This window comes from Blennius ocellaris (genome assembly GCF_963422515.1).
Source record: "Blennius ocellaris genome assembly, chromosome: 18".
Taxonomy (NCBI): Eukaryota; Metazoa; Chordata; class Actinopteri; order Blenniiformes; family Blenniidae; genus Blennius; species Blennius ocellaris.
This window is the reverse complement of record NC_137667.1, coordinates 15,593,650-15,615,666: the sequence shown is the minus strand read 5'-3', so window position 1 is coordinate 15,615,666 and position 22,017 is coordinate 15,593,650. Positions and strand designations below refer to the sequence as shown.

General features: G+C 40.9%; 1 protein-coding gene across 1 annotated transcript; it reads left to right on the top strand.

Annotated features, from left to right (window-relative positions):
* The first annotated feature begins 1,535 nt into the window (after positions 1–1,535).
* Positions 1,536–15,727, top strand: LOC308143525 (protein EFR3 homolog B-like). Its single transcript, XM_080514365.1, has 24 exons — positions 1,536–3,035; positions 3,664–3,974; positions 4,386–4,620; positions 7,844–7,920; positions 8,116–8,243; positions 8,400–8,550; positions 9,091–9,212; positions 9,324–9,473; positions 9,618–9,713; positions 9,795–9,873; positions 10,033–10,168; positions 10,258–10,410; positions 10,818–10,929; positions 11,009–11,060; positions 12,201–12,373; positions 13,225–13,300; positions 13,508–13,669; positions 13,771–13,902; positions 14,022–14,089; positions 14,319–14,452; positions 14,639–14,730; positions 14,813–14,861; positions 15,011–15,117; positions 15,532–15,727. The coding sequence occupies exons 3-24, from the start codon at positions 4,437–4,439 to the stop codon at positions 15,664–15,666; spliced, it is 2,568 nt and encodes an 855-aa protein (XP_080370491.1). The 5' UTR covers positions 1,536–3,035; positions 3,664–3,974; positions 4,386–4,436; the 3' UTR covers positions 15,667–15,727.
* The last annotated feature ends 6,290 nt before the right edge of the window (positions 15,728–22,017 follow it).

Here is a 22,017-nt window from a genome sequence, read left to right as displayed (position 1 = left end):
TACAATAAAGGCGGACTGGTGGAATGCACTTCCACTCATGCACATAACGTCTGTTGACATCGTACCTGGCCTCCTGAGGAAACTGCTGCTTTCTGCCTGATCTCTGAGAGCTGCGACGGCAGATAACATGAAGCCCAAATCTCTGCCATCGAGGCTGTTTGACAGACAATCAGCATCAGGCGAGACTCTGAGTGTCAGTGCTGCAAAGTATCAACGCCATGTGGACTGTTTGGACCAGTTCTCCTCTGAGGACAGCCACCAAGAGGCCGACAGCAGCAGGCACAATGAGAAATACCTCAGAGAATTACACTTTGCCTTTCGGCCAGAGAAGTATGAGCTATTAAGAGATGAGGAGGATAAAGTCAAGGCAAAAGAGGAGAAAAAGAAAAGGAAGAAAGAAAACTACAAGAAAGTGAAAAAGGTGGGTATTGATGTTGATTTTAATTATCGTCAGCATTTTTAATATTCATGTGTTGCTACAAGCTTTGTGGACCTTAAGAGTCTTTTAATGGTTTCAGTGTTTATAGGTCAGAATTCAGTCATTACTAGAATGTCTCAGATCACACACACACACACACACACACACACACACACACACACACACACACACACACACACACACACACACACACACACACACACACACACACGCACACACACACACACACACACACACACACACACACACACACACACACACACACACACACACACACACACACACACACACACAGACTTGGCTACATAAGTTTATCTGGCTTCACATGTTGTGAGGTAATGACTGAATAAATAAACGTCAGGAGATTCTCATAAACTCTGCATACGAATGCACTTTTAGTAAATGAGCCATGGCCTTTGTAGGACAGGTTGTTATCAAATCTGATTGTTCATGTGTTTTTTAAATGAATAATGGGATCCAGACAGAAGCATATGCACATTTTGAACTGTTTCATAGTCAGTCCATATTCATATTCACCTCTGACACTCTTTTTAAAGTTATTTTTTAAACGTTTGACTTCCTCTCTCCACTGCAGCCAGTTAGTCTTTTCCTGTCCACAGAGGACAAAGAACAATAGTGTTCAGGATATTCTGTTTACATTGTAGGCAAGTGGAGATTGACCCTTGTCTCCTGCTGTGCTATTCTTTCAAACTATCATGCAGACAACCTTTAACTCAAATCTTGCTCTCCAGTCTATGTACAGGATGTTTTAGAAAGGCAACTCACAACACATCAGAACTATTCTGACATGAAGAATTGGCACAAAACAATATTATTTATCTTTGTCCCCTTCTCTGAATGGCAGCTGATTATTTAACAATTATTATATTACAATTAATAAAACATTTATTGAATAAATATGATCCCCTTTTCTTCCAGAACGTCGGCAAGGCACTCCGTGCTACCTGGAAGTGTTTCATGCTCGGCCTGTATAACCTTTCTCTGGGCTACTCCACTCCGATTACAGTGGCAGCTACTTTTGCCCCTGACTTTCACCCAGGAAGCTACAGGACCTGAGCCAAGCTGTGAACACTGACTGAATGCTTTTGGAATGTTTTAAATTACATTTATGTATAAGTCAAAGAGTTGAAATTGAACACTGGTATTTTCGGACTGCGTTGCACAGTTATGTCTAATTGTTCTATTTGTAGGAAGTATTCACGTGTTGGTCATGATAGAGGTGCTATTGTGAAGAATTATTGCATTTAGTATTGATTGTAATATTTGTAGTGGTATACTCCACCAATTATTGTCGATTTAAAGCACACATTAATTATAGTCCACTGGGATCAGCAGAAATGCATAAATACAAATAATAAAACTGCTGTGTGGATTGAGCTTTTTACTGTAGTACAGGAGGCTTATTCCCTTGTTGTTTATACACTTATTGACCTAATGCCGTGATATATGAACATATACGTGAGTTTTTGTGGTTCAAAGAATGACTAGTAGGTATGAATGGGGGTCATGAGCGCAAGTGATGATGGGACAGCAAGAGAATGATGAAAAAGCACGACTAGAGAGTCGACACAGTGACAAATATATGTCTTCAATGTAATTGTTCGCTTTGGGCAGCAGGGGGCGAAATATTATGATTGTAGAGCGGTTTCACCAAACTGTTCTGTTACTATTGTGTGTAGAAGAGCCGCAACGGTTGGACCTCGTGCGCCAGATACAAGTTTGTAATATACTGATAGTTCCTTTCAAAATATTATACATTGATACATTTTGTGACATATTATGTTGTTTGCATGTTCTAATTACTGTGAGTAGATGTCAAGAGGCATTGAAGTAACTATTCCTTGTATGATTATGTCCTGCAGGTGCCACGAGGTAAACAAATACACTATAGTGGTTGAAGGAAATTGCAGGTGTTATTTGTTGTTGTTGTTGTGTTGTCTATCTGTGTGTGTGTGTGTGTGTGTGTGTGTGTGTGTGTGTGTGTGTGTGTGTGTGTGTGTGTGTGTGTGTGTGTGTGTGTGTGTGTGTGTGTGTGTGTGTGTGTGTGTGAGAGAGAGAGAGAGAGAGAGAGAGAGAGATCTGACAAAGTTCATTGCTGGTGGTGAGTTGTTTCTTTTTCTTATTTGTTCTTTCTTATGTTTTTCTCCCACATTTTTATGATTTCTCCAAATGTATGAAAGAAAAGCCCCAATCTTAGGTAGAGAATGTTTTGTTAACTTTCAAACTATACTAGATAATAGAAAAAAAAGCTACCTTGAATTGTTTGAGCCACTGTACTGTGGTGTTAAAAGTAATTGTGGTTTGTTAGGAAAACTTCGGTTTTAGAGTTAAGACTGGTTTTCCTCCAGAAGTTTTACATGCTTTGTTAGAGGGAATCCACTCTTAACAGCCTGTGATATCTTCTTTTTAGACACTGTGACTAATATATGAGGTTGGCTTCACTTCTTTTTCAGATGAATTCTTTCACTCACAGCAGTTTCCCAAGAACAACTTTCTTTGTGCAGTTGGATTAACTCTCTGGCGAGGAGCTGGAGGTCATGGGAGCTCTGTCTGGACATTACACGTTTTGGATGAGGTATCACTGAATATCATGATAAGATGGATTAAATGTTTGTGTGCATGTTTAGTTGCTGTTTGTTTTCCAGACTGAACGTCAACGTCAGACATGAAGGTATCCTCAAATCTGTGATGTGTGTGGATTAACCTGTTCAGCTCCTGTTCAAACAATATGAGGTACCCCCCTCCCAATATGAGGTACCCCGCTGTCAACCCCCCACCGTTGGGAGTGGACATCTCCATGAGGAGGTGCAGCTGCCCTGCCTCTCCCGTGTCGTCACGTGGACAGCGGCTGACTTTCCATGTTCCATGTTGCCACTGGCACCAGGGACGCCCACTCCATGATGCTGGGAGAGACAGATCCTGAGGGGGAAACGTTTGGCTCCGCCCCCTTCGAGGGGCTGGAGGAGGGGTTTGGAGGACTATGTGTAGGCGTGTTACAAAAGTGGACTGATCATTGATTTTAAATATGTTTAAAGTGAATCAACAAAGACAAATTAAAGCTGCAGGTGGAGTTTGAGTTTATATATTTAATTTGTACTTAATTACCCAGAGTGCTCCAAGACAGTTCGACAGACATTAGGCTTTCTCACAAACTTCTCAAAGTAAACATGCAAATCCCGAAAATGTCTTGATTGTTGTTGCAGTAACCACCATGGACCACCAGGGGGAGCGCCTCGTGTATCAATCTGCCAGGGGGAGGATGCTCTGGGCTTATTGGTGGTACCTGCCCTGCGATGTTTCCTCACCTTGTGAAACTTTAATGAAGATGTTGGAGTTGTTGGATCAGCGATCACACAGCAGCCATACAGTGGCATCAGAGCGCCCGGCGTGCAGAGCAGCGGATCAATCCCTCCCATTGATCGTGGATGGGGCTGTTCTCCTGCTCAGGCCGGCTGCATTACATAAGCAGCTGTTGGTGTGACTGTGTTAGAGGGAACCGGCTGCGGGCGAGCAGGTACTTTTCTATTATACTCCTCTATTTGTACTTTGATTCAAATGAAACCTGTTACTTTGACCAGGAAACTTTTACAATGAAATCTGTTAAGTCAACAAATGTACATGATGTATGATTATGTCCTGTAGGTGCCGCGAGGTAAACAAATACACTATGGTGGTTGAAGGAAATTGCAGGTGTTATTTGTTGTTGTTGTTGTGTTGTCTATCTTTGTGTGTGTGTGTGTGAGTGTGTGTGTGTGTGTGTGTGTGTGTGTGTGTGTGTGTGTGTGTGTGTGTGTGTGTGTGCGTGTGCACGTGCGGTGTGTGTGTGCCCCAGCAGATTGTATGGAAGGAGTTAATATTCAGAGGAATGCAGGAGGAGGAGAAAAGTTCTCACTTGTTAACTCACTTCTCCTCTTCCTCTCCTCAGACTCCTCGTCCTCCTCCACCATGCCCCGGGACTCTGCCCAGGTTTCCCAGCATGCCGCGGGGCATGACCCTACACCCGAGGGATCAGCCCCCCGAGTTTACCCCGTGGCATCACCGTGCCCAGCCTGCCCAGGGGGATTTCCCTGCCCCGGGTTGTTGCCATGCCGACCGTCTCCAGGCTCCTCGGCGGCTGCTGCAGGACTGCTGCTCGGTGTTGGACCACCAGACTGCAGGAGGTAACAGGAAGCATCTTCGCCCGTTCTCCATTTTTTCTACTTCAAAACATATAACAAACAACAAAAACTGGTTCTCATAAGGTACGGTTTTAAACTGCGGAAGTTTTTATTTTTGAATGCTTTTTGTAGTTTATCTCTGATATGTGACATTCAAGTCATTTAAGTGACATTGCTAAAAGCTGATTAAAGGATTGCTCCAGTTGCCTTTCAAACTTTACAAATGATTTATGTGCAAACTTTGCATCAATTTGACCTGTAAAATATTTTACATTTAATAGCAGTTTTAACGTTCGTCTCATTCCTCAAAAAGAAATGTGGAAAGCATAGGAAGTGTGCAGCTTGCACTTACTGAACTATCTCATAAAAAAGAGACTGACGGTAAATACTGTGTAAAAAGCACCAAATCCAGTTCGATCTGTAATAAATTAAATCATGTTAACCCACCCATGTATAAACAACATAACAAAAATATATTTTTTTTACTTTCCTAATGAAAATTTTGATGCAATTTTTTTCCTGAAATAATAAGTAAATATAAGACCATTTATTTTCATTAACCCACTGTGTTTAGACTAAAGAATATCAATAAACATTGACAATTTATATTTAAGCTGCAAATATTCAGCTCACTGTTAATAAATGTAAAATAAAATAAGTTGACTACCAGGTTTCTGTCATAAACACATCAACACAAAACAAAACAAAAGATTTCAGGCTTTTAAATGCATTCAATCAGCTTCTTGAGAAACAACTTAGCCTCAAATAAGTTTGTGTTTGACATGAATAAAAGGGTATTTCACATTTTCAGTTCATTGGTGGCTCTTTACTAAACGCGGGGAGAAGTGACCGACTGTAAATAATGTAGAAAATCCATTAAAGATTGCTGTACTATAGGGAAAAAAAATCTGCTTTTCAACACTAAAAATGTATAAAAATATGATTAAATGTGAAGAAGTGTGTGAAACTGTGTGTGTGAGTGCGATATGAAAATGTGGTGTTTCCAGTGTGTGAATACGCTGCAGTCGGGCTGCTGGTGATCCATTTTTCAGACTTTCTGCTGCACAGATGAATAAATCCTCTCAGATTAGAGCGCTGAGCTGCTGCACATGGCCCGGATCACACAGGAGACCATTCCATCGTCTCCTTACCTTACACACACACACACACACACACACACACACACACACACACAACACACACCGCTATAAAACAATGCAATCTCATCACTAATACCACATTCATGAGGAATGAATGAATTAAGGGGCGGGGCCACATCACTGTTTATGTATTTCTGTGTCTGTGTGTGTGTGCGTGTGTGTGTGTGTGTGTGTCTGTGTGTGTGTGTGTGTGTGTGTGTGTGTGTGTGTGTGTGTGTGTGTGTGTGTGTGTGTGTGTGTGTGTGTGTGGAGGATTAACGACAAACACGTGTGTGTGTGAGCTGAAAAGTCGTCCTCATGTACGGTAAGAAATATTTTACATTTACCAACATTTTTTCTCAATTTTTTTCCACCAATTTGTGTCTTACTTTGTTTATTAAAGTGGCAAATTTAACATTTATCAGTAAATTTATAATTTCGCTAAACATAAATGAAACTAAGTAACCACTGGTCATCCCGATATCCGGTTTGACCCTCGGAAGCTGTACATTTAAATCTGATTAATAATGTAAATGTCATTTTTAGGATTTCAATTCCTTGTAAGCCTGCTTACTTTGGCCATTTGCAATATTTTTGACACATTTGGCTGCTGTCCTAATTTTCAGATGCAGTAAAATACTGTAAATATGCATCCGATTATTATTTAAATATAATAATAAATCCTATATAAGGATTTAATTTTGTTTTTATAATAATTAGTGGTATTGAAAAATATATTTGGCTTCAGTTCTCACTATCAAATATTTTAAATGTACCTTTTAAAAATGTTAATGTGATTTTAATTTTTTTTTTTATTACGTTTAAACAATACATACTACTATGATAATATAATATAAGAATGCAATATATTGTAGTATTGCATTTAAAACACTGACTCTCAAATTCCATAAAGTGATATTATCAAACATTAGTAGGATTTCATTGAAATGTAATTTAATTAATCAATACTATTTTTAAAAGAATTTTGGAATATTACACATTTTTTTTACCTTTTTTTTTTACCTCATAATAACTGTAAAAAATGTCAATGACCTTAATGAATGATTTTCAAGTAGGTTTTTCTGAGTTTTCATTTATCAACCAATACATTTTTCATAGTTTAAAAAAAATCCATATACAGTATATGATTAATTCACTTTCAAATAACTTTAAAAATGTAAATGTGATGTATTGACTTTTTTCATATTGATATGATTTAATGATTGTTTTTACAACTAATGATAATAATGTAAAACACATAATTCCTGTTTGAATTTGCAACTTATCAATTTAATGACATTTTACATAGAACTCTTTGAACAATATATTGAATAATTTGTGTCATATTTATCATGCTTTATAAATCTGACATCTATTTGACTGAGTTTATTTACTGTCATCTGCCATACACAGCTGAAACAGCTGCAAATATTAGAGTCTCGTGTGTTTAGAAATGTAGTTTTACAAAGACATAAAGATGATAAAGTATGTAAACATGAACGAACAGAAAAGGCTCAAACTCTTGCTTTTATCTAAAAACTAAACCGCAATAAATGTTTAGACATATTAAAATAAACTTTAAGCGTTTATGTAGGAGTAAACATACATCCTTAATCTCTGATAACTAACAAACACAATGTCAACACATTACACAACCAGTAGATTAATGCTGAAGATGTGTGTGTGTGTGTGTGTGTGTGTGTGTGTGTGTGTGTGTGTGTGTGTGTGTGTGTGTGTGTGTGTGTGTGTGTGTGTGTGTGTGTGTGTGTGTGTGTGTGTGTGTGTGTGTGTGTGTGTGTGTGTGTGTAGTTGGCTGTTAGTCAGCTGTGGATATCTTTCCTCCCTTAATCCCTCTTTAAAAAAAATGATTGAATGAACATGGAGGAGAGCGACGACGAGGTGAAACACGAGATTATCTGAGTCTGTGCTGCTGCTTCACTAAAGCTTTGTTTATTCTCACTATTTTTATTCATGTAATTCTTTCTGTTTTGTCACTAATTTTAAGCTGTCTCAGTGAAGTCACTATTATTTATAGTTGCATGTGTATGACGAATTAATAACCGGTGTGTGTGTGTGTGTGTGTTGAGGTTTGTGTGGGTGCTGCTGGGCGCTGCGTCCTCGGTACAAGAGGCTGGTCGACAACATTTTCCCAGAAGACCCTGAGGTAAACACACCTGCATGTGTGTGTATGTGTGGATGCACATCGTACATCACGGTGGTGGAAGTAGTGTGACATTGTGTTTGTACATGCATGTGTTTGTGCGTGTGTGTGTGTGTGTGTGTGTGTGTGTGTGTGTGTGTGTGTGTGTGTGTGTGTGTGTGTGTGTGTGTGTGTGTGTGTGTGTGTGTGTGTGTGTAGGATGGGCTGGTGAAGGCCAACATGGAGAAACTGACTTTCTTTGCTCTGTCGGCTCCGGAGAAGCTGGACCGGATCGCAGCGTACCTCTCAGAGCGTCTGACCCGAGAACTGAACCGCCACCGCTACGGGTCAGCGCCGCCTCATTTTAGAGATCTGGACAGTCCTACTGACCCTCGTTATGGACATAATTTAGACTAGTTATAAACATGTTATAGACCAGTTATGGACATTTAGAGTAATCCATATTTTTTCTTTATGTGTTTGTCTGTGGGACGGTGTTTCAGTTACGTGTGCATCGCCATGGAGGCTCTGGAGCAGCTGCTGTTGGCCTGTCACTGTCAGAGCATCAACCTGCTGGTGGAGAGTTTCCTCAGCACACTGCGACTCCTGCTGGAGGCCGACAAGCCACACCTCCACGTCCTGGCCACCAACTCTGTATGACACACACACACACACACACACACACACACGTCAAAACAGCAGAAAATGGATAAAACATTTACAGTTTTACAGTTATTTCTGAAAGTTAATAGAATAGATTTATTTAACTTTCTTGATTTATCATGTCAATATCACTATAGATAAATAACAATGAGATATCAATAGTATGATCGACAGATCGACCAAAACATAAATGAACAGCAAAAAGAAAGATACGCACTGATTTCGTAATTAATAGTTTATATATTTTTTAATTCGATTTAAAAAAAGAAACTATTTGTTGGTTCATTATATGGGTGTATCTGTATGTATAAATATATCATGTGTGTTTGTATGATTGAGGTTGTTCCATGTGTGTCTACAGTGGCGTTGTATGTTTTTATTTTGTGGGAATCTGAATAAAATAAAATAAAATCGATATCAACCGTAACACTAAAGACATTCAGAAGTTTGGGTGATTTTCTTTACATTTTCAATAACTATGTTTTTTTCCCCATTTGAGTCATTAATCTGTCAGTGTTGTGTCTTGTGTAGTTTGTGAAGTTTGCCAACATCGAGGAGGACACGCCGTCGTACCACCGCAGCTATGACTTCTTCGTGTCTCGCTTCAGTGAGATGTGTCACTCTGAGCACGAAGATCCCGAAACGCAGAGCAAGTCAGTCCCAGCTTCAGATGCAGCCCGTTTTCTCTGTTTAGTCTGTCAGTCTCATCAACCTGCCTGTGCATGTGTGTGTGTGTGTGTGTGCGTGTGTGTGTGTGTGTACAGGATCCGGGTGTCGGGGATCCGCGGTCTGCAGGGCGTGGTCAGAAAGACAGTGGATGACGAGCTGCAGGTCAACATCTGGGAACCTCGGCACATGGAACAGATCGTTCCAGCTCTGCTCCTCAACCTGGAGCAGCATCCAAACAGTAGCAGGTCCTCCTCCTCCTCATCTTCATCTTCATCATCTTCATCATCACCGTCTCCTCACACCTCGCCCGATTGTATCTGATCCGGGCTGCTGATGGTCTTTCCTCTGTTTCTGTGTGTGTGTGTGTGTGTGTGTGTGTGTGTGTGTAGCTGGTCTCCAGCTGAGCAGACAGAGGTGTGCTTCAGGGAGCTTCTGGGTCGGGCTGCATACGGACACATCAACAATGCCGTCAAACCTGTGCTCATGTAAATACATAAAACACGCACGCACACACACACACACACTGATAATCACAGTGTTTCCATAAAATGGGTGTCTCTTTCCAGGCATCTGGACTCTCACAGTCTGTGGGAGGGACGAGGTTTCGCTGTGCGCTGCTTCCAGATCATCATGTTCTCCATCCAGGTCACTCCCTGACTCCCTGATTTCTCTCTTTTTGTTGGGTTTTCTTTATATGTGGTTATTTTACTTTTTTATGTGTTTCGGACTGTTGTTTTTGGTCGTACGTGAATGTGTTTGCAGTATTTGATTGGGTATTTGCTGTGTGTGTGTGTGTGTGTTCAGTCGCAGCACTCCCACCTGGTCGTCCAGCAGCTGCTGGGTCACCTGGACGCTAACAGCAGGAGTCCTCCGTGGGTCCGAGCTGGCATCGTGGAGGTCCTGTCTGAGGTGGCTGTGATCAAGGCCACCGGCTCAGTGGGTGAGTCCTCAACCCCAAACCACCACCCCTTACTGCTCCCCTCAGCCCCGGCTCCCCTGATTACCTCAGCCCCATACTGCCCCCGGCAGGTCCCACCGTGCTGGAGGTGTTCAACACATTGCTGCGACAGTTGCGTCAGAGCGTCCACTACCAGCTCACCGGTTACTACGACAACGCAGGCAAACACAAAACCAGCGCCAGCCAGGAGAGGACGCTGCAGGACGCCGTCATCAAGACCATCGGTCAGCGATCAGCTAAACTTCTTATCCTGGTGTTTCTGTGTGTGTGTGTTTTTTTGTTATGTATTTTTATTTATTTGTTTTGTTATTTTGTCTTTCTTTTTTTCTATGCGGTGGCGATTTTACATCTCTTAAGTCATCTTTCTCATAGTTCTTTTTTGTTTTCCTGCTTCTGTTTATTCTTTTTGCATCATTTTAGGTGGTATTCATTTTTGTGACCATTTGTCTATTTTCTTAATCTAATTTGTTTATTTGTGGTTACTTTTTGTTTATTTTAGGTGATTATGTTTCCTGTAGTGTATTTTTTGTTTTGTCTGTTCTTCATTATCTTCATCTTGACTTGGTTAATCTGCTTTAGTTTGTGTTTGTTTTGAATTCTGTTGTGGTTAATTAAAGTCTGTCTGTTTCAGGATCCTTCGCCAACACGCTGCCTGTCTACCAGAGGTCAGAGGTCATGCTCTTCATCATGGGGAAGATCCCTGTACCTGGTATCTACCCCGCCCTGGGGTCACCCAACACTGGGTAACTGTCCCACCCTCCTCTCGGACTCCAGTTTATAAACACTGAACACTAACCGGAGTGTGTGTGTGTGTGTGTGTAGGTTCGAGGGCAGCAGGATGATCCAGGTGATGCTGCTGAAGTCGCTGCTGCAGGTGAATAAAGAAGCTCCTTCACAGACTTTCTGCTCAAACTGACCATAAAAACACAGAAACAATGAATGAAGACAAAACATCACAAATCAAAGTGTTTTAAACAGCGTGTAGATCACTTAAAATATTAAAAACCAGTTGAGGCACAACAAAACGTTTGAAAAAGCTTGAAAGGAAATTTTATAAAATGATTTTCTGCCCTTTCAAGTGGAAAAATGCATGAAATAGCTAAATCATATATCTATATTTATATTTTTTATATTTATTACGTGTTTTCAAGACTGTTGTTGCGTACTGGAATGTGCTATATATAAAAAAACATTTTTTTAAATTATTTTCATGACAGGAGACACAAGAATTTTATTACCTGCCGTAACTTGTGTTTAGTTTTTTAACACGTCAATTCACACCCCAAAATTGATTTAGGCTTAGAGAAGCAGGAGAAAAAGTTTTTTTCCCCCTGATTTTTTATGCAGAAACATCAACAGAAACCATTCAGTTGTTCCACAATGAGGCAGTTTAAAAGTTCTCTGCGTGTTTTTCATTAATAGATTTTAATGGAACAGGAAGTAAAATGATACTAAAAATGCATTCCTAGGCATAAAAAACCGCAACAGCAATGCATAAAAAACCGTGAAATATTGCAAAATTATGGAAGTTCAAAATGTTATGTGTGTTAAACAGCTAAATGGAAGAAAACAGGAAGTCAAGATAAGATAAGATCGGATTTTATTAATTCCACATGGGGAATTTCAGTCATCACAGCGGCTCAACACTGCACAAATACTTATAGACAGACAGGATAGTTGCACACAAGACAAAAGACTATGTATTTATAAATATATAATGAGATTAGTATGTATGTATGTATATATAAACATGGGAATACAGGGGAAAATACTCAGAAGTTTTACTATTTACAAGTGCAGTACAACAGTGATCGCATTAACAATGTGTTTTAGGATCAAAAAAGCAGCAACAACAGAGAAATTAAAAAATTTTTCAATGAGATGAGGAAAATGTGGTCTTGAGACAGTTTAAAATGTTTTAAAAATGAAAAACACAAGTTCTCCAGGTGAAAGCAAGTGCTCTGGGACGGAGGCGGTCGGCACGGTCACTCATCAGCTGTGTTTCTTGTGTCAGGTGTCGGAGCGTTACGAGAGCACCAACCTGCTGACGGCTCTTCCCTCCTCCTTCCTGGAGCCGCTGCTCTCCTTCACCCTGATGGAGGATCCCGAGATCCGCCTGCTGGTGCTCTCCATCCTCACCTCGCTTATCGACCGGCACCACAACAGCAGTCGATTCGCTAGCGCAAGGTTCGCCAGTGTTGCAAGTTGATAAAAAAAAAACAACTTCAAGAAACAAAACCAACCATAATGTACAAAAATGTATGAAACAATTGAAGTCAAAAATATAAAGTGAAATGACACGAAATAAAAGTAGTTAGAAAGAGGAACATGATACATTAACAAAAGATTGAGACCCGAACCCTAAAAAGTAAAATCAATACCTTTTATTAATTAAAAGTCAAGTTAAAGTTTGTTTTAAGCAGCTACATTTTATCTGTAATATTTATTGGAATTTTAGCATTTCATCAACTTTTTGATGAAGCTTTAAATGCCCCCAAGTTTATTCACCATCAGTGATTTTTTGTACTCATATTTATCTTCTTGATCAGTTTGAGTTTGAGTGTTTTTTTCCCTTTAATATCACACATAAATTGATGGCTTTATCATTATTTTATTTAACGTTTATGTCTGTGGCTCCACCTGCTGGCCACCAAAGGTCACTGCAGGAACAAAACCATCAAAGTGCCTTTATCAGCTGGTTTCCTTGTAGAGTTCAAGTTTCTTTTTCTTTTTTGTATTTATATGAATTTTATGACACATTTCTATTGTTTCTGTTGAATTTTGACTTCTTCCTCTGCTTCTATTTAAATCAATACTGTCTTGGTCAGTCAGTTTCAAGCTGACCAATGTCTTTGTAAGCAGAATATTTATAAGAATGTATTATTTTGACTTGTTTCTGAAATTTTGAGATCATTGGTTACTGTCCACATGGATCTAATTCCCATTTTATTAGTGTCAGCGAAGCTGAGTTGGACCTGAGACTAAATGGGCTTTAAATAATGGGTCGGCTGATGGTTTTGGTTGACGTGTTTCCACAGTGTGACGGTTGATGTGTCGGCGTTGGAGCTGAAGGAGGACACATGTTCTAAACAGGACAACCTGTTTATGAGGAAGGTCAGTGAATATATTCACACTGTCAATAATCAGCACCCAGACCACTTGATCCTTGAATCCTTGATTTAAAAAAAATGACTTATGTGTTTATTATGCAAATGCAAAGCGTTTTACAGTCAACATTTAGTTCCTTGACGATTTCTTGTGGTTTTTCCATCACTTTTTTTTAGTGATAAAAGTTGTCACTGTCATTATCTGTTTCTGCAGCACGCTCAGCGTCTCTACCGTCACGTCTATCTCACCTGTAAGGAGGAGACCAGTGGGCAGAGCCACTACCAGGCTCTTTTCACCCTGTTGGCTGTCCTCGGCGTGGAGTTGTCCAGTGAGGAGGTTCTGGTGGACCTGATCCGATTGGTTCTGGCTCTGCAGGTGAACTTGTCTCCACTCGTCAAAACCACAATAACGACCTGCCCCTTTCTCTCGCTCTCTCTCGCTCTTGGACGTTAACTGTCCTGTGATTGGTCGTTCAGGATCTGGCCATCTCCAATCAGGAGTATCTGTCGGTGTTAAACCGCTGTGGCGTGCACGCTCTCTGTGCCGCCGCCCTCTGCTTGCTGTCAAAGCTCGGGCTGCCACTAGCGCTGCAGCAGCACGTCACTCAGGTGTGTGTGTGTGTGTGTGTGTGTGTGTGTGTGTGTGTGTGAGTGGTGATGACTATTCATGTCTTTTGGAGTCCTCACAAGATGTAAACGGCACCTTTTCTGTTTGTTTCCCTCTGAAGGTTGTAGAAAGTCGCCAGAAGAGGGCGCCACACCTTTTGCCTGAACACGCCCTCTGTGACAAACCCAGGTACAAACAAACAAACAAACAGACACTATTTTTCTCATATTCCGAAGGGATGAACAAAATCAGTATCAGTGTGTTGCTGATGGTCTGTGTGTGTGTGTGTGTGTGTGTGTGTGTGTGTGTGTGTGTGTGTGTGTGTGTGTGTGTGTGTGTGTGTGTGTGTGTGTGTGTGTGTGTGTGTGTGTGTGTGTGTGTGTGTGTGTGTGTGTGTGTGTGTGTGTGTGTGTGTCAGACTACCTGCAGGGGACCTGAAGGTGGATGAAGAGTTTCTGTTCATTCAGTCAACAATTGGCGAATCTCTGAATGGAAGCAGCTACGGCGCTCACTGCGACCGTCTCAACACACCGTACACACCTCAACTTTCAGGTACACTCACATAAACTCTCAGGCATAAACACATCACCTTTCAGGTATACGCACCTCACCTCGCGGGTATACACACCACAGGTAAACTGATGTAAACTCAGAGATATAATAGATGAAATCACAGGTATACACACTTGGCGTGATGAAGCTGGCCCCACGGTGTCACTCTGTTTGTCTTTGTTTCAGATGAGGACCGTCTTTCGAAGAGGAAAAGTGTGGGAGACGTGGCCTCTCTGCAGCTGGACATGGATGCTCACAGTACCCCTCACACTCCACAGGTATGCAAACAATCACCAAGGGTTGGTGTTTCAATAAAGTTGCCGTGTGTCATCATGGTAAACCTCTGACTATCATGTGTAGAAACCTCAGACGGAGCAAATCACGTTTGAGATGCTGAAGAACACCATCGGTAGGCCCCCATTCGCTTCTGCATTCACACTTTTGGGCATTACAGAGAGGAAATATGTTATTTATAAGATTTGAAAGCAGAAGGAAATGTCACAGATAATTAGGATCTGTCAATAAAGTACGTTTGAATCTTTGTGTGTTTTCTTTCAGAAGATAGAGGCGGTGTGGAGGAGGAGGAGAGGAGGAAGAGGCTGCAGCTGGTGGAGAAGTTTCAGACGGCGTCCTTCGAGGAGATTGCTGCTCACTGTGGATCTCGGGTGAGCGTCTTTGTCGTCCTTTTCAATTACATCCACGGTGTCCAGCATCTCCTTGTTGCATCCATCATATCCTCTATTTCCACGATGAAGATCACATCAACCGCATCCGTCATTTCCACCGCATGTACCATGTCCACTATGTCCACCTCATCCACTATGTTCACTGCATCATACGTAACGTCCACTGCATTCACCTGATCTGCAGCATGAACGATATCCACTGCATCAATGATTACGACCGCAAACGATGTAATAAAATGATCTGCATATAGTTGTCTGTCTGTCTGTTGGCAAGTTTACGTCAAAACCACTGCAGAGATTAAGCCAAAGTATTCAACACACATATTTATTAGGCCATTGAAGATTCCAATACATTTTGGAAGTTTGTTTGTTTGTTTGTTTGTTTGTTTGCAGGCGTCGCTCCTTCACTCCAAACTGGAGCAGGTGTTTGACCTTATCATCCGTCCTCCTCCGTCTCCGTCCGGACAGTCGCCCCCCCGTTCCACGCCGCTCCACCAAATGAAATTTCCCGACCTCTGCGTCTATTAGAGTCGCAATCACACTACTGTTCCTGTAAATATTATCCTGCTCCCTCGGAGGTTAATCTCAGGCAATAAAACCCTCAACTCCTATCCCACTTATCTGAATTTGCTCAGATTTAGATCAAATAAAAATTAAACTGTGAGCCTTCTGCGTTCCACTATGTTTATTTCTCACCATTTCTGACAGCTAGAAACTGTTCTGTGCTGGTTTATAATCTGTTACTCCTCCTTCTTCTGTACACCTTTATCCAACTCAGGCTGAAGGGGGGAAATTAAACTGGTTTGACAAATTTCACACATCAGAGATAAATGAGAGCTGCTTTCATCCTAACAGGTTCAAAAGGCAGCAGATTTGCCTTTTCTGCAGTCTGCCCTCAGTACAGGATCCCTACATGCTGTTCCAAACCTTTATGTTTTTATTCTCAGAGTAGAAATTTACGTTTGGTCCTCATTTTTAGCTTTGGCGCCCCCTTTTGGTTAAAATCTAATTAATAAGTTCCATGAAACACTGGATTTGTGCACTGTAACAACAACAATAATAATAATAATACTTTATTGTGTACAATTCTCAGAGTGCTTCACAATATTATATAATAACATTTTTGTAATGTTATTATGTAATTAGATAACATAATAACCATAATATTAGAATCATTAATATCGCTGTCAGTGAAAAGGAGCAAAATAGATTCAATTCCCACAAAATCTTCATGAGAGAGGAAAGAAGGACGATTAAAGAATTGAAGCTCACTGATAATGTTCTGCATTACATCCTGAGACTTTGATAGGATTTAACATTATCATAGTAATCACTCTGATTCCTGTTCAGCGTTTCAGGGGGTCTCATTGATGTTTTGACACTTTTTTCCTCCGTAATTGTTTCCTCGTGATGTTGCCTCAACATGACAGTGGGACTTTAAATCAAGAAAAACCTTTTTTCTATGTTTTGTTGTAAAAAGAGAAAAAATAAGAGGGGAAAAAAGAATAAATAAAGAAAAAAAAAAAAGAAAAACATTTTAATCAGTAAAACCTTTAAATCACTTCTCAGACTTTGCAGTTAAAGGTCAGTGGTTTGATTCCTCGTCAGGCTCTGGTGAGTGTGAGAGAGAACAGGAAAGAGGAACAGAACAGGAACTGTCCAGCCTGCATGCTTATTATACAACTTTTTTCGAATAACCTTAGTATAGTTTATGCAACATTGATTGATCACATGAAGGCTATTAGACTATTGTTACTCTGGCCAGAAACTGAACCGAGCTCTCTCACGCCATGGAGCTCACTAACCACTTTTGTATTATCAACAATTATACAAACAGACCTGTGGGTCCAAAGTTAAAAAAAAAAAAAAATACTTTTTTTAGTGTTTTCTGTCTTGTTCTCTCCGTGAGCCATCATGGAGGTGCTGTGTTATTGTCTTGATGAGTTTGATGATTGCATACTGATAACGGAAAGTTGTTTTCTTTGACATTTTAAGTATCTTGGGATAGGCGTGTGATTAGTGTCCAAATTGCAAAATGAGAAAGTCAGCTAGAAACAATAAACAGGCATTAGAAATGAGAGACAAAGAAGACAACAGTTAATATGTTTGAAGAGAGGAGAGCCTGCTGTGTTTTGATTTGTTCGATTAGGACATTGTGAAAAGGATGATTTCCGCTGGCATGCTGCAGAAAATGGCTTCCGACCAGATCTTCAGAGTTTGTTTTTCTCACTTCACAAAGCATAAGGTAGCCATTATAACAACTTCTGTGTTTAGATGTTGGTGTATCAAAGGGGTGAGACCACCCAGATGGGATTCATTGAGTTTCGTATTGTGTGTTCACTTAATAAATGAACTATGGTGATGAAACCACCCATGACTAAAGACTTTAGTGTGCCGCTTTGTTTTCCAATTGGAGAACTTGTTGCATAGCCTCCTGGGGTTTTTTTTAAACATATTATCCACTTTCTATCCTCTGTTCTCTCCAAGTGAGCAAAATAATTTATATTATCTGACTCAACATTCAAGACTGTTAACAAATCAATCCACAAAGCAGCGAAGAACACAACCAGCAAAGAGTAGAACAAGTTTCTCACATTGTTTACTGAAGTAGAAGTACTTATGTGTGAAAAAAGCTAGAGGTTCTGATTAACCTTCTTCATCTTTAGAGAGTTTTGCCTTAGAACCCCGATCCCTCTTCAGGAACCTTGAGAGAACATGCCACCTTTTTTTTGGAGAGACCCATGGACTTAGGTTTTGAGGTGCTGATCTGCATCTCAACTTCTTGACACTCAGCAGCAAAGTGTTCCGCTGAAGGCTGGAGGCCCTGGTGCAATGATGCCAGGAGGACAACATCGTCATCAAAAAAAGACGAGACGTCGCCCTCCCTCTTCCCCACATGACTCCCTCCTGCATCGGCTGTGCCTCAACACCAGGTCCATGAAAATCACAAGCAGAAGAGGTGACAAGTTACAGCCTCTACAAGTATGAGTATACAGACGCAGCTTTCACACCAGAAGCAGAGACCAGATCGCCTGCAGGAGTGGTTCTGGTACTCTATACTCCCGAAGCCCCTCCCACAAGACATTCCAGGAGCTCACAGTCATAGGCCTTCTCCAGGTCTACTAAACAAATGTAGACTGGATTAGCAAACTCCCATGCCCCCTTGTTAATCTGTCAGGTTGTGAAATGGTCTGTTGTTCCATGCCAGGATGGAATCTGCGTCGTTCCTCCTGTATCTGACATTCAACGTTTCCAGGGCTGCTGAGTGTGATATCCTGATTATTGGCTGAAACTCTCCATTCCCCCGTTTTGTAAAAATGAGGACCCCCCCCCCCAGTCTGCCAGTTCAAAAGCACTCAGCCTGGGGTCATGCTACCCTGTAAAGACGTCTCATCCAGGACAGTCCAACACATATCCTTGGCCTTAAGCAGCTCCAGGCCTATCTCATCCGCTCCTGGGGCCTTGCCCTGGGTGGTGAGCCAACTAGGCTCTAAAGACCTCCATTTTCAGCTTCACAGCTTCCACTGATATCCATCAGTGTGTCCTTGGGTTGGTGCCATGGCAGCACCAACAAGCTTCAGGCCACAGCTGCACATAGCCTCTTCCACAATGGGGTTTTGAACATGGTCCACTTGGACTCTATGTCCCACTTCTGGTAAGTGGGAGAAATTCTCAGGGCAGTGGGAGTTCAAATCCTGTTGGGCAGAGTCCTCTGCTAGCCTCTCCCATCATGCCTTGCTTGTGTTTATTGACTCATTGTCATATAATCAATTATGAGTGCGTTCTCAAGACATAATGCAATCATGTAAGTGTTAAAGGTTGTGGTGAGGATTTTACCACGTATGAGGTAATGAGGCTTTAGACTTTGTGTGGGTATCAAAATCACTGATCAGGCAGTAGTGGTTCCCACTGCCTCATACAGACGACTCCCAGTTTGAGTACGGGCTTTGGTGCCTTTCCATGTGGTGCTTGCATGTTCTCCCTGTGCATATGTGGGTTTTCTCCAGGTTATCTCCCACAGTCTAAACAACTGCCTATAAAGTTAGCTGGTAGCCCTACATTACCCATAGGTGTGAATGTAAATGTGAGTGTGTTTGACTGTGTTTCCCCTACCATGGACTGGCGAGTGGCGACCTTCTAACACAGATAAATGATTCCCAGTGTTCCCTTGATGTGAATGTGGGCTATGTTCTTCACTCACCGGATGACAAGAGATTTTTTTGGTTTTGTTTAAGCATTCCACATGAAGCATCACACAGACACATCGGGATCAGTCTTGCGAGGAAGAGGGATTTTCTCCTTTAAGGGCTCTGAGCCAAATCCTCCACAATAAAGGCGGACTGGTGGAATGCACTTCCACTCATGCACATAACGTCTGTTGACATCGTACCTGGCCTCCTGAGGAAACTGCTGCTTTCTGCCTGATCTCTGAGAGCTGCGACGGCAGATAACATGAAGCCCAAATCTCTGCCATCGAGGCTGTTTGACAGACAATCAGCATCAGGCGAGACTCTGAGTGTCAGTGCTGCAAAGTATCAACGCCATGTGGACTGTTTGGACCAGTTCTCCTCTGAGGACAGCCACCAAGAGGCCGACAGCAGCAGGCACAATGAGAAATACCTCAGAGAATTACACTTTGCCTTTCGGCCAGAGAAGTATGAGCTATTAAGAGATGAGGAGGATAAAGTCAAGGCAAAAGAGGAGAAAAAGAAAAGGAAGAAAGAAAACTACAAGAAAGTGAAGAAGGTGGGTATTGATGTTGATTTTGATTATCATCAATATTGCTACTGTTCACATGGTCAGTACGTGTTTCCTAATTGGTGTTTTTCAGGTCTTCAGGGAGACTATTAAGTCTTTCATTTATTATTAAAATGTCTAGAGGAGTGAAATTGAAGTTGTTATGATCTCGCTCATATTGTGCATGCACGCACGCACACACACACACACACACACACACACACACACACACACGCACACACTTGGAGTCATGGCCTCCTCTGACTTCTGCGTAAATGTCGACCCGACCACACTAAAACCTGCGATTAATCCAGCTTATGACTTCTAAAGCTTCATATGTGTCAGACCTGCAGACCAGTTTTCTGGTATAATGTTCATAGGAGATGACACTAAACAGCAGTTGGAACGCTTTGTTCAAATGTGCTGTCTACTACTTTTTCCAAGCCTTGAGAACACAGTTTTTCTTAGTTCCCGGATGTGATAGGATTACATTTTTCACTACATATATTTCCATTGAAATGCAATTTAATATTTGACTTTCTTTAGTCTGGTTTGTCTTTGAATTCATGTCATGAGATGAGCTCTTACTTGAGAATGACTTTACTGTAATATTATTTTGCACTGTTTTGGCAATAGACTTAAATTCCAAATTAATGTACATGAGTGTGGAAATGTTTTCTGTCTGGAATTTATTGAGATTAAAAAAAAGGTTTGTGCTTTGTAATCTTTTTTTTTTTTTTTTTATTCAATGTCATCAGATTGAAAATTTACACTGGCCATATATAACCAGCATCCTTAAAAACTTAATCGTCATTTCCTATTACAGCTCTTGCAGTGCATTTTATTATTATGCTACTTGTGCCTCCGCCAGCAGTGTAGATAGTGTCTCTGAAGCCTGTTTTGAATACATTGTCAAGGTTTATCTGGCTTCACATGTTGTGAGGTAATGACTGAATAAATAAACGTCAACACAACTGATATATCAGTGGCAGGAGATTCTCATAAACACTGCATACTAATGCACTTTTTGTCAGTGAGCCATGGCCTTTGTAGGACAGGTTATCAAATCTGATTGTTCATGTGGTTTCTGATTAGATAATTGGATCCAGACACATTTTGAACTGTTTCATAGTAAGTTCAAATTCACCTCTGACACTTTATTTTTTTTTAAACATTTGACTTCCTCTATCCGCTGCAGCCAGTTAGTCTTTTCCTGTCCAGAGAGGACAGAGAACAATAGCGTTCAGGATATTCTGTTTACATTGTAGGCAAGTGGAGATTGACCCTTGTCTCCTGCTGTGCTATTCTTTCAAACTATCATGCAGACAACCTTTAACTCAAATCTTGCTCTCCAGTCTATGTACAGGATGTTTTAGAGAGACAACTCACAACACATCAGAACTATTCTGACATGAAGAATTGGCACAAAACAATATTATTTATCTTTGTCCCCTTCTCTGAATGGCAGCTGATTATTTAACAATTATTATATTACAATTAATAAAACATTTATTGAATAAATATGATCCCCTTTTCTTCCAGAACGTCGGCAAGGCACTCCGTGCTACCTGGAAGTGTTTCATGCTCGGCCTGTATAACCTTTCTCTGGGCTACTCCACTCCGATTACAGTGGCAGCTACTTTTGCCCCTGATTTTCACCCAGGATGGACCTGAGCCAAGCTGTGAACATTGACTGAATGCTTTTGCCACGTTTTAAATTACATGTATGTATAAGTCAAAGAGTTGAAATTGAACACTGATATTTTCGGATTGCGTTGCACAGTTACGTCTATTTGTCATATTTGTAGGTAAGGTTTAAGTGTCATTAATAATAGGGTTATTTTGTGAAGAACAGTGCATAAAAGTACATATTAGTTATAGTCCTAATGGGTTCTGCGGAAATACATATATACAAATTTAATCCAATCTATTTTCTGTAAAACTGCTGTGTGGAGTGAGCATGTAAATGTGTCATGGGAGCCTAAATCACATGTTGTGTATACACTTATTGACCTTATGTTTTCATACAAAAACACATTTATGCCTTTTTGTGACTCAGGGACTGGTTTTAGTAAGTGTGTAGATGTGTGACGAGGGAGTTTGAGAGCATGTGATGATAAGACAGCAAGAGCAAGGTGGAAA